Source organism: Rhea pennata, chromosome 1 (genome assembly GCF_028389875.1).
Source record: "Rhea pennata isolate bPtePen1 chromosome 1, bPtePen1.pri, whole genome shotgun sequence".
Classification (NCBI taxonomy): Eukaryota; Metazoa; Chordata; class Aves; order Rheiformes; family Rheidae; genus Rhea; species Rhea pennata.
The window spans coordinates 186,395,422-186,409,266 of record NC_084663.1 but is presented as its reverse complement, the minus strand read 5'-3'; the positions used below and the strand labels follow the sequence as shown (position 1 = coordinate 186,409,266).

At 36.4% G+C, this 13,845-nt stretch overlaps 1 protein-coding gene across 6 annotated transcripts in view; it reads right to left on the bottom strand.

The window, feature by feature from the left end:
* Window positions 1-13,845, bottom strand: part of FNDC3A (fibronectin type III domain containing 3A) — a 119,212-nt gene that overhangs the window by 16,776 nt on the left and 88,591 nt on the right. For all 6 annotated transcript variants that reach the window (XM_062567016.1, XM_062567015.1, XM_062567013.1 and 3 more), the window contains 7 exons: window positions 12,401-12,539; window positions 11,689-11,742; window positions 10,971-11,095; window positions 7,160-7,334; window positions 6,230-6,316; window positions 2,693-2,831; window positions 917-985 (listed from right to left, as the gene is read on the bottom strand). In XM_062567016.1, coding sequence (XP_062423000.1) covers window positions 917-985; window positions 2,693-2,831; window positions 6,230-6,316; window positions 7,160-7,334; window positions 10,971-11,095; window positions 11,689-11,742; window positions 12,401-12,539 — 788 coding nt within the window. The remainder of the gene's footprint in view (window positions 1-916; window positions 986-2,692; window positions 2,832-6,229; window positions 6,317-7,159; window positions 7,335-10,970; window positions 11,096-11,688; window positions 11,743-12,400; window positions 12,540-13,845) is intronic.

Below are 13,845 nucleotides of genomic sequence, written 5' to 3'. Positions count from 1 at the left end.
TGATAAAGCCTATTCCTGTATTCAAGAATGGCCCAGGGGCACCTGAAATAATTTCATTCTCTACTATTCATCCAGACTCTTAATTCAAAACCTCTTCAGCATTCTTTCTTTTTCTACGAGTTTAAGCTGGAAACCTGGGCTCTTAAGTTGCCCAACAATTCAAATTTCAGAGTATTAGAAACTAAAGGTAATACACAGCTCACTTCACCATCAGGTAAATCGTTCTGAGGGTGTTTTAACGTAAACATGCATTCAGGAAAGTGCTAAGCTCTGTATTAAAACCACTACAGGTAACACCCCTGACCAGGCTGCCTTTATAAGTTGGGGATGGTGCACTGTCTTAAATCAGAAATAGCACTGAAAAACGTATGTTTTCACTCTCAACATGACTGTTCCTTAATACAGAATGGTTACTTAAAAGATCTAGATTTTCAAATAATTTAACTGGATAACTGTACATCCAATTCTGAAATATTCTTATTATTTCACTTGTGCATGAAAGAACAGAAAACATAGCTGAGATATTTATTCTAGCTGGATCACTGTTCTCATTTAATGCTGATAAATACGAAGCTAATGCTCCACTTGTCTCTGCCGCATATAGAGCAAAGCTGTGTGGCCCTGTCTTTGTTGCCTTATGCTTATTTTAATACAAAAAAAGTATCATTTGACTTCCAGAACAGAATACTTCTAAGCAACAGGTTAAACTTGGAGCATTTCTTGCTGGAGTTTTGTAGCATCTTTCTAAAGAACTTCCCGCAAGCAAATACCAATATTGCTATTTTTTCATTATCACAATCCCCTGCAATAACATTCCTTATCATAATACCTATTTTACCCTTCCCATATAATTTACAACTATAGACACACAAGAAAAGAATATATAGCTCAATGCTAACATATGTTTAAAACTTACCATTTAAGCCTTCAGACATTTCCACAACGTATGTATTTATTGCTGCTCCTCCGTTGTCTTTTGGTGGATCTATCGAAAAATAGCAGGATTCCAAGTAAGCACTGTAAATCAAAAACTTTGTAGCCTTCTGGGAGAATTTGCAAAAGGCACAACTGACACCAGCTGGACATGGGTGCTCATTTATATAGATGGGTCATAGCATCCTAGTTCAAGACAGCAGAAAGTTATTCAAATGATCCACTATCCAAATCTACTGGATCACAACCCTTGTATAATCTATGTTTGGATGTGTGCTAAGTGAATCCAGCACCTGGGAGATGACATAGCCAACATTTCAGTTACTTTGAAGTGCCATGAAAGGCATCCTGATTATGGTTTCAGGGACAGAGATCCTTATGGTCTTATAATGTGCACTGTAGACAGGAAAAGATTCACATACTGATTTACAAGTAAGCATATATCAGAATGACTTAAGGACAGCATTTCAAAAAACTTCAAATATTTTGGGACAGAATTGAAAAGAGGTCAGAAATTCTAAACTGAAAAAAACCTAAATGTTTGATGACACTACTGAAAATTGAGTGGACTATCCTCTCCTAGGACAATATTCAAGCACCAGACATGAACCTACAGAAATAGGTTTGACATATCTTTGATAAATTATCCTCCTGTTCTTTCTCAGAGCTGACTTAAAGGACATCGATATTAAAATAAATAAAGTAGAAAAATAATATTTTTGACAAATATAAAGGCAGTGTAATACTTTAACACAGAAGGGACTACTAGCACAACACTACATTACATATGTGCTGGAAGAAACTTCGTAGGCTCTTAAATATTATTCATCACATCACATGTGAAATAATGAGACTTATATGATAAACAGAATTTTTTTTGGTTAGAAAGCAGCAACCAATTTACTCCAATAAGAAATATAAAACTTATACTCATTTTTGAAATGTAATCAGCTTTTGCATGAGTGACAATTAATGTGATAATTAAAGATACGCATACATATACACGCACACACACATATATAATACTTCAGAAATTTTCTATTTACAAATTAGGTATTTCCAATAACTTCATATATTATAGATTATCCATAAGATTAGATTTTTAGGCCCTGATCTAGTGAAGCACTATGCAAAGATGTAAGACTGGGCTTGCTGAGCACTACTTGAACCCTACAGGTTTTTATTAATGCAAAAGAACCTCTGACACTAAAGAGTCTGCAACAAAGAAATAGGTAAGAAGCTTAATTACTTATGACAAAAAAAATAAAACCTTTAACTGTTTGGTTTTCTTCTAAAGTCTTGTATCAAACAGAACTGCTTCATCTTCTCCCAATTCACATCATAATGGTAAAAACATTGGAAAAGTTTCCCAACATCCTTAGCAAATAAAAACATTTATCTATCAAAATGAGTATTTCTAAGAAACTTGGAGCAGGCTCTTGATACAGTAGAAGTTTATAGCATCCGATTTTTTTGTCAGAGAAACAAAATTTTTAATACACAAATCAACACTGCTTTTTTTTTTTTTTTTTAATTATTGCAGTCCCCGCAGAAGTCTACTATAATATATATTATTCTTCCCCCACAATTACACTATCACATTGCCTAAGTATTTTGGATCAGTATTTTGCTCAGCTGAGCCATTATGATCCATTTTGATGGAACTGAGTGCAATTACTGAAGTAAAATCTTGCCTCCTATATATCTACATATACAAAACAAAGAGGACAATCTATACAGAGCTGGACAGTAATCTTACCCCAAACTATTTTAAAGCTCTGTGCATGAATTTTTCCTTTCACTGAGGGCTTTGAAGGTACTCCAGGCTTGTCTGGGCAAGTAACATATTCTACTGCCTCACTTGGACAGCTTTTCCCTTCTGAGTTATAGGCAATGACCTGTAAATACATTAAAAATTACTATAAACACAGAAACACATACATTTGATACTGGTTTGCTATTTCTTGTTAAGACAAAATTTACATGTATGTGTAGCCAGACAGACTGATAATGAATCAAAGGAAATAAAATTATCATATACCTTCATTCTGTATTTTTCATTAGTCTCATAGTCAATCACTTTACTGAAATTAAAAACAGCTGTGAATTACCAACAAGAAATTTTAGTCCTTTAAAAAATGGAAAGATAAAACTAGTCATTATGAAGTTGCAGAAGAATCACAACTTTTCCATATTCATGAGATTTTCAAATGCTTGTGTCCAAAATTAGGCTCCTACATCCCTATTCATAAAGCAGCCTGACTGTAAAAGGTACTTGGCACCAGCAGATCCCAACGACATTAATGGAATCTGTGGCTGCACAATATCACACAAACTATCTTATTTAAAAGTTAAGGATTTGAAAACTTCCTGTTTTAAACAATCTGAGACTCCACTAATCTCACTGAAGGAACTCAGAAGTAGTAAAATGCTGATTTTATTTGCAATTCACTTCTCCTTGAAGTCAAAATACTGTTATGTAATTAAATAGGAGCAAAAGGATATCAACTGCTAAAAAAACTGAATAATTAAGATAATTTTAGTAGCGCTCCTATACTTTTAGGATACCTGCTTTTAAGTAAATACATTTGGAGATTTAAAAAAGGAAGTGATTATATGAATAACCTGCATTAACAAAAGAATCATAGAATCATAGAATTGGTAAGGTTGGAAGGGAGCTCTGGAGATCATCTAGGCCAACCTCCCTGCACAAGCAGGGTCACCTACAGCACATTTGACAGGGTTGCATCTGGGCGGGCCTTGAAGATCTCCAGAGAAGGAGACTCCACAGCCTCTCTGGGCAACCTGGTCCAGTGCTCCATCACTCTCACAGGGAAGAAATTCCCCCTCACGCTCAGGCGGAACTTCCTGTGCTTCAGTCTCTGCCCATTGCCTCTTGTCCTGTCACACGGGACAACTGAAAAGAGTTTGTCCCTGTCCCCTTGACACCCTCCCTTCAGGTACTTGTACACACTGATAAGATCCCCCCTCAGTCTTCTCTTCCCCAGGCTGAAGAGGCCCAGCTCTCGCAGCCGTTCCTCATAGGGCAGAAGAAAAGACCCCCTCCCATTTCAATGGAGACATTGAGAAACTGGAGAGTCCAGCAGAGAGCCAACAAGATGATGAGTGGGTTGGAGAACTTGATGTCCAAGAAAAGCTTGAAAGACTTGGGTTTGTTCTGCCTAGAGAACAGAGGGCTGGTGAGGGGATCTAATCACAATCTTCCAATCCCTAGCAGGTAGTTAGGGAAGAGATGAAAGCACTCCCTCCACAAAGATGCCTGGTGACTGCACAAGAAGCAGTGGGCACAAGCTGAGTCAGAAAAAATTCTAGCTGGGTTTAAGAAAAGTATTCATCAACATGAGAACAGAGAGGTTCCCAGAGGACTGGTGGTACCTCCCTTGCTGTAAATACTAAAATCTCAGCTTGATGGGCCAGAAGAGGGCTCAGTAGCCTAATCTAAGGCCCTGCTTTCATCAGAAGGTTGGCCTAGATGATCTCCAGAGGTCCCTTCCAGCTTAGGCTTTTCTATGATTCTAAGAAAATTAAATTTATTCTTTATACTTCTTGGTTGTGTCAACAGTTAGTTTAGCACATATTCTAGTTTGTTCCTAGTGGAAAACTAAGGAATCTAAAAAAAAGAGGCAGACTCAAACTGGCTGAAACTAGAAATTATGTAAAAATCAATTATGTTTCACATGGCTTTTAAATTTGTTTAAAAATTCAGCAGAATTCAACTCAGCTGTAAAGTCAGGACAGACTGAGAAGAAGAATTGTCAGCTTACATGCTTCTCAGATAATATATCTTCAGATACAGTTTATAAAATTAACAATTTGTTAGTGGTTGTCTTTGTGCTCTTAAAATTAAGTTAAACTGGCACAGTTAGCATTTATGCATTATAGTATGTTTTCCAATGGTTATAAATCTTCTTTCAAAGCCTTAAGGAATATTACTACTAATAAAGTCTTTCCCTGTGTAATAAAAAATAAAGACCTAATTAACACAAGACTTGTTTCTCCTTTATACCTTGCGCGCAAGTGAATGGAGACTTCTGTTTACAGATTTAAGAAAAATCAGGTATAAACATTTTGATTTTTTATTCTGAATAACAAATATAGCATGCTTAAGTTAACTATATATTTACTAGTAACATGCATGTTACTTGTACTATGTTATGCATGTTATATGTACTATCATCAAGTCCCTGCAAAAGCTAGTTCCAAAATAATTAGCTGTTCTTTAGTTTAAATACTCATTTGGTCATAATGTGCTCTGGGTGACTGAGCCTGAGCAGTGGGGGTTGGACTAGATGATCTCCAGAGGTCCCTGCCAACCTCAACCGTGTATACTATTCCATACTCAACAGTGTATATACACTGGGTAATTTTTAATTATTTAGTTAGTAATCCTGTTACACATAAAATCCAAGTATTGTAAGATGAATATCTATTATAACATTTTCTTGTTTCTTAAAAAGGTAGATATATTCAAGTGTAAAATATCTGTTATAACTTGAAAAGGAATCTTGAAACATTTTAGTGTTAGTTAAAAAAAAAAATCTGACCTCAAACAACTATCTTTCATACTACAAAGAGGTGCTGTTTTTCAGCAGCTCCTGGTACTTCCTTATGAAATAGAATTTTAAGTGTACATGAGACAGCAGCTATCAATATCTCTACCTAGAAGGGCAAAAAAAAGAGATCAGTCTGACTCAGCTTTAAACTGTGGGACATGCATTAGCTTTGTTCCAAAAGCCATGCAACTGTTCAATAGTGGCTTGATCCTGAGCTGGTAAATTCAGACTCTCAAGGCTTCCTAGAGAGAGCTCAGCACCATGGTAATCTGAATGTTTTAATGACTTGGGTATCAGTGCCATGTTAGTGCTGATTATGGCTTCCGAATCAAAGTTTGTCCAAATCCCAACGCTTTCTGATGCATGTGGAGTCCATTTAAAAACCACACCAAGTAAGTATTACCTGTGTATTAGCGGCACAGAACCCAAATTTAAACAAAGCAAAACATAATACATGACTGTTAAGAACATTGACTCATTAGCTGGAATGACTCATTTCAAAGATGTGTGCAGTTATGTTCTGCTCTTTCAAAGGTCTCCATTCTTGCTACAGAGGAGGTTAGTGAAGAAAATGTTTAGCTGCTACTGTCTTAATAGATTTAAATTTTAAGAGATACTAGCATAAAATTTGTTTTTCATTAATTAAGCCCTGCCTTGCTTCTCGATCAGAATTTCAAGCTATTCTGGTGCAAAAAAACCACAAAATATGTGAAAAATCTTACCCTAAATTTGTATTTTGTACTACGCCTCAGATTCTTCACTACGTAGGTAAGATCATCACCATCATATTTTGGCTTGAAACCATATCCCTGCAGAATTAAATATGAAACATTGTATTTATAGATCAGACTGTGTAATATCGTTCTAACAAAAAAATTACTGTGCTTCAGACAGCAATTATTATGCCTCTCTGCAAAGTAATAATGTAAGTTCATTTTGCAAACACAAGATACTTTACTTCCACCTTGTGGGACGTTGTACATGGAAACAAGGTATTAAAAGTAGTGAAAAAAAATTAGAACCACAAATTTTCATGCAATTCCAATTCAGAAGAGGAGAAAAGAAGAGTAAAAGAAAAACGTATCTATTGCCAACAGAAATGATACTAAACACTTTTGATGGTTAAAACTGTAATGAGACTTGCTTTAAAATAAGTGAAGGTGGATAACCTGAAATGACATCTAAAGGGATCACACTTCATGTTGTAAGAACTTTGTTCCAGCTCTTGGAAGACTTAATTTTTACATAAAATTCAGTCACATTCACAGACTTAAAAGTAGCCTAAAAGTCTTTGCAGGATTAGGGTTTAATAAGACTAATAAAGATTATTATTGTAATAAATGGTAAAGCTATGTGGCTTGGTCAATGCAAAGACAAGTCATTGAAAAAAAAAACACCTAACAACAACAAAAAACCAAATTCAGTTTCTCCCAAACCAACAAAAAAGACAAAATAATATGTAATATAATAGTTTACCTTTGACAAGATAGGAAATCAAGTAAAGAACTTTTTGATCATTTCATTTAATTTCATACAGTTAAATATGTTTAAACTAACACACCTTAAAACAGAAATAACCATTGTTACACTTAAATGCAACAGTGCATCATTACAGTCTCTTTTCTTATTAAGAATAAGTATTCTACACTTACTGAGTTCTCATCCTCCATCTCTAATATATATGAGATTCCTTCATCTGATGGTGTTCCTGAGGGTTTAGTCCACTGTAGAGATAACCAAGTAACTCCAGCATTAATCAGCAAAGGACTTGCTGGTGTGGTTGGGGCAGTGCCTGAGGTATGATACAGGACTTCTTCACTAAAACCACTGTTTAAAACAAACAATATGTAAACTAACTAGACACAGTAACTAACACTTAACATAATTCTTACTAAACACAGCTATGACAACTTCTTGGACATGTGCACAACTGGAAATTGCAAGCTGGTACATGCAAATGATCTATTAACTTGACCATGACTGTGTCTGTAAAAAATGTCTGAACAAGGTTTGTGTGTTCATATTTGAAAGACTTCTGTATCATGCTATTTTGATATGTTTTGCTAACCAAAATATTTTGCTTTTTTAACATCAAGTAATTATTCTAAAACTTACACAATGATGTACTAATACCACAGTGTCCTCGTATTCAAAACGAAAACACAATGGGATAAAAGCGTATACAGAAAGACCCTGAAGTATTTTGCTTCTTAGAAAGCAACCTATGTAAACTGTTACAAGCTTCACACCTCAAAGTACTAGCTCCTCTAGTGATTCAAAAAACAGTAGTCTAACAGCCTAATGCAATATAATGTTACTTGAGGAGCTGCCAATATCAAAGTCTTACTTTACAACAAATGAAAGTACAGCGTACACACCAGTAATCTTCTAACAAAACTATGTTAACCTTATCTGATGACTCTTTGAGTGCCTTATTGAGGTGAGAATAGAAACAAGGTACAGAAAGAAAACACTACTGTAAGACAGAGGGATGTAAAGCTGTGCTACTCTTGCACAGATGGCCTGATATACATGCAGCTAGACACTAAACAGTTGTTCTCAGCTGAAGTTTGCTGCTTCTCTATCAGATCTGAGGAAAGGCTTGTATGCTTGAGAGCTTTTTTGACTTTTTTTTAAATACACGGAACTAATCTCGTAAAGATACAACTTCAGTCTAAAAGCTATGCTCAATTAAACGAGTATCAGGGGCTCTGAAAATAAAATTCTTCATATGGCTTGAACAACAGAACTAGCTAAATATCCCGTATGTCAAAGCTTGGCTTTCCTGAACAATCTCAGTATGAAGCTACCTTGATGCAGACACAAAAACTATGCAGACATGCAGACTGTGAAGCAAGTAACAAAAAAGTAAACATAAAGCAAGAGGAAACTTTTTAAATTCGGGGAAACAGTTATTTTTATTGACAAAATAACAAGCGAGAAAATCTCTGAAACAAAGATGTAATCCACATATGATTTATACTAAAATAAAAATTGCAACATTATGTAGGCAGGTTAAGAAAGTGTAAAGACAAACTCTAAGCCCATCTCCGTTTGCAACAAACCACTGAGGCAGTCACCTCAGAAATAATAGCTTAAAAACAACAAAAAAGCCCTAACCAACCAACCAATGTAGTCTTAATTTTTTTACTTGCTTAAACCACTCCAAAATACACTAAAATCAGCTAAAAGAGTTCCAGAGATTCCCACAGTGGAATGGGAGGCTCTTAGAGGAATGGCTCTTAAACAATTCACTTAAAAGTAAAATAATACTATCTATCTTTAAATAAATTTTATTTTCCAGTTGTTTAGTCCCTGTTTCATGTTTGGTTAGAATTAAGTTTAAAAATATGAGTAACTTGCAAAGACAAATATCTATTTTTGTTGATAACATCATTTAGACAAAATCCTGTCTGCAGAACCCTAAAGGTTCTCAACATTCTTCATATGAAATAAACTGCCACTCTATCTTAATATTATTATTTGAACAGTCCTCTTAAATAATATTGTTAAGACAGTGATGTGCATTTTTATAGGGCTATGAAATATTGATTTTTAATGTATTCAGCATGATTAGTTTTTTTAAAAAAAAGGTAATTAACTGACCAGTGCCTTCAGTAGCTTACACTGCAGAAATGCATAATGTGTGTAGATATTCTTAGAGGGTACACTTACGCATCAGAAATAAATGAGGAACAGGAAGAGAGTTTGAGCATTGGACCCTGCTTAACTCTGAGCTCACTCCCCGTCTTTATTTTTTGAATGCTTCCAACTAACTGTCAGCAGGACAAAATCCGGGAGCAACTCAGGGAATAGTTCATTCCAGAAACATCTTCTAAAAGGCAGTACTGTAAGAATGCCTTGCTGGAGCACACCAAAGATCAATCTAGCCCACTATAGGGTCTCGTGACAGCATCCCAAAGCAGGTGACTAAGGAAAGACATAGGAACACGGAATATATACAATACTGCTTTCCCTGAGTGCTTTCCAAAGCCCTCCCACAAGCATCTCAAGGACCTCTAGAGCCAGCTGCTGTTTCCATGTACTTAATAGTCTGCAGAAGACCTCTTTGGTCCAGCATGAATTATACTGCCCCAGGCCTTGCACCCTGTCCTTTACACAGTCTTTCAACACTGTTCAAGCAGGTATTGTTCCCTCAAACATCTCCCCGTGAATCTCCTTATTAGCCAGCCTTATCCCCTTGAAGCCTATGAACCATTCCCAAGAATTAATGCCTCCAGCAATGTAGGTATAGGCACAAAAAACAATGTTTTCTTCAAGTCCTCACATCCTCTACTGAAGTCTGACATCATTTACTCAAAAATTCAAAGTGAAGTTTGTGCTTTATAACTCCTGAAAAGTAGCTATTAAAAACAAGAACCACATACCCTAAGCATTAATAATAAGCTCTAGAAGTTCAAGAGGATTTTGTAGCATCATATTCTGCCCATTTCCCAGGTTAAAATGGCACTGAAATACCCTACGTAATTGGAGAAATCCAGGTTACAGATATGATGACATATGACAAAGAGCATAAGGTAGATGTACCTGCAGGAGGCAGTGTGCTCTTCACCAGAACTACCTGCCACTCTAGTAGAATTAGTGACACATCCTTATACTGTCGTCAACAGCTCTGAATTTAAGGAAGGTTGATAAGCCCTGGAAAATTGCTACAGAAGCTCAAGGAATTATCTTTGGTCTGGAAACATGTCAGAGCAAGTATGCTTCACTCAAACCCAGAGCAGTAGAGAGCATGGTAAGAGGTCCCCTTCTGCTCTGCAGAGCATCAGCACAAGGATGGTAGGGTTTGACAAACCATTCAGTTCTGGCCCTTCAGCTCGGTTATGTATCTTTATACCATGATCCCCAGCATTTTAGCAGGAGCACATATTACATCAGACAAAAGCCAAAAATGCCACTACTAGTAAAAGAAGCAGGGAGAAAGAGGGAATGAGAGGGAGCAGGTAAGGGTAGCAACTTCTGTGAAGTCAGTGTGAGTCTGCAAAGATCTAAGCTAAAAGCCAGTAGGGTCTGAGCTGATTCCACCTGAGAGCAGCTGGGTTGTCTGTGCCATGCTTTCCATGCTAGGGGCACTGTGTACAGAAGTTTGAGCAGGTTGCTACAGAAATGAGGCCAACTCTAGCAAAAGTTGCTGTATTATCTGCAGACTAAGCTGCTTCTAAGGGATGTTGAGATTTGTAGTATATATGTGGTATGTTCATATGTAGTGGCTATGTAATGGCTGCAGTATATAGCCATACCATGCTGGAAAACAAGTGGTTCTATATTCACGGCACAAGTAATCTGCAAACTAGATAACCCAATCACGTACTGTAAATTAACTATATAGATCCCATTTGGACAAAAGTCATGATTCTTTGAATGTCAACACACGATTTTCTTAAACAAGCACGCACGTGTGCGCGTGTATTACATGCTTATGTATATGGTAGCAGTATTTACCTCATCCCCATGTCATTTTTGGCTGCTAGCCTAAAGGTGTACCCCATTGCTGGTGATAATTTAGTAATCCTATACTGCTTCTGTTGGCCATAATAACACTGGGAAAACTCTCCATTTCCTTTTCCCTAAAAGGAAAAGAAAGGAATAAATTAATCACATTATTAAACTAATGAGTCCATCAATTAAAGTAGCATAAATATCTGATCAACTCATTTTTTTGAGGTGTAACATAACTCAAGAATGCCCCAAATAGTTAATATTATATAAAATTTTGTATATACATTGAGATTTCCCCCCCCCCCATTCCCCAGCTCCACAGGGTTGGAAGGAAAAAGCAGCACAGACAGCTTCTACAGCTCTGCCATCTCCCATCTCAGGTTAGTTGTCCAAGTAGGGATCCAAACATGTTTGTAGAGACATCGGTTTCAGGACAAAAGGAAGGGCATCTCCACCATCAGCTCTAGAGGGAAGTATTTGACTACCAGTGAAGACAGATGCTACTAAAAGTTACAGAATCACGTAATTAAAAAATACCTGTTAAGTTATATACTATAAGGAAAATAGAGAAATAACTGTTTTCATAATCCCTTCAGGAATTCAGTATTTGTCACCTGTCTCTGGACAGAGGTCATATTTTTCACAGAATGTGATGTGTACAGTCACATAGAGCTACTTTTAAAAACTATAAAGTGAAAAATGCAATAGAAAGCTTGCTTACTTCATCCCATTCTAAAAGATAACTGTGGATTTTAGAACCATTGTCACAAGATGCCTGCAAAAGGAAAGAAAGAAAATTAGAACTGTAACTGGACATAAGATCACTTAAAGAAAAACACATACATTGGTCATTTAATCAAATCATGACAAGTCCAGTGGAGAGCAAATGATGAGCTCTTCATATAACCATTTCACTTGCTAAAGCAGTTCTAGCTCGGTCTCCATTCAATGGATGCTTGTATTTTTTTTTCTTTTAATTCAGATTTGAATCTGGCAGCAGTGTAAAATACTGTTCTACAGAAATTTCCTGAGGAGCTAGACTTGCAGATCTGCTCAGATCTCAACCTTTCTAGACAATGTCATTTGCTTTGCATAAATATGCTGATGTTCAGTAACAGAGAAAGAAATTAGTTCTACAGCACAGAAATTAATTATCCAAGTTGCAGGAGATGGGAACTCAAATCAGTCTCTTGCATTCCACCTCAGTAACTTTATCTACAAAGGCTCTTGGGTTTTCTGTGAATCCTTTTCTTTGTAATAGTCTACATGTAGCCCAGAGAACCTTTCTGACAGAAGTATGTCTTAAACCAGTATGTTCGATGAAAAGTTTCAGTTTCAAAAAACTGGCATTTTATTGACAAATCTTAAATTAAAAAAAAAAAAATCAAAGAGCTTTAAACATTTATTTTAAAGCTTTTTCAAACCATTCTTACCTTCCACTGAAGAGTAAGAGAATTTTTGGTCCGATTAGTTATCCTAGGAAGATTTGGAGTATCAGGTTCACAGCTCTTTGTGGTAAAACTCTCTGCTTCCGAAGGATTCCCCTTTATGCAGTTGCTTTCTGCTTGGACTCTAAAGTGGAAAAGAGCCAGTAATGTTTGCTTCAAAATCTGAACATATGACTTCCAAAGATGACTATTTTGAGTATTCAGAATTAAGTTATTGCCTTGCTAATTCATTCTTAAAGTGTTACTGCAATAAATAACAGGTGAAAGCATCTTGGTCAACAGAAATAACACACAGAAAAAAAAAATCCTTTACTTTGGACGTACATATACTGTCATTACCAGTCAGCCAGCTTTATTCTCATTACTATATTTCAAATATGTATAGCAATTATACTTTGGTTGGGAAATAATGGCAATATATTACAGACTCATTATCAACTGTAGACATGTTGGTTGATATTCTGAGTAATTCTTCTTCTGCAAGTGCTTTCTTGAGATGAGCAAGAGGCATATTGCCAGACGTTCCCTCCAGGAGGTTGCTGAGTCTATGTTCACCCTGTCTTTTCCTTTAGTAATACTATGCACTAGGTCCTCATGTACCTCAGATGACTGAATTCTTGTCTGTCTCCCTCTCAGCAAAGAGAAATTGTTTGTTTTTCTAATTACTCTCCTCCAAAATTAAATTTGGGATTATTTTCTGGCTTTTATTCCCTAACTGTATAGCTATGCTACAGCTCTTTCTTGGGTGCACACACGATGTTACTTTCTTCTGGGCATCTCACACTTGGTAGGCTCATTTCTTACTCCTCTGTCCCTTTTGAAAATCACCTTTTCTCCAATCACAGGTATAAGACCTGTGACATCTGCTTATGAAAAAAAATTCACATTTTAATGTTGCCAGAACAGCCAGTCATAGGAAACATGGCTTTGTAGAGTTCAAGAACAGGGACAGCATAACAAGCATGACAGACAGCTGAAGAGTTGAATAATACTGCAAAGTTGTTTGTCATTGCATGCAGTAGCAAACAGGTAATTCATCAGTTATCTTTATATCTTAGCCCTTCTGGTCTTCACAGACTTCAGGCAATGTTCAGACTGGCAGAATTCTGTTTTATTCCTAGTTGAGGAAGAGTTAGCTGGCTAAGCCTCAAAGAGCAGTTTTGCCATCTATTTTCATGTGTACTCTATAACGACAAGGAATATGAAAGAAAGAATCTGAATGCAACCCGGTAAAAAGGGATTTATATAAGAAAAGGAAGTCCGAGGCTCTGACCCCTATGCTTCGTACATTTTCCATTTAAATGTCATTGGGTAAAATGCATAAACACTACTAAGAACAGAGATGAAATCACAGAGAACTACCTGCATATCAAGGAGCTTCAAAGTCAAGCTCCTATTCCTTCCTTCTCCTGAGCCAATACTGGGTCACA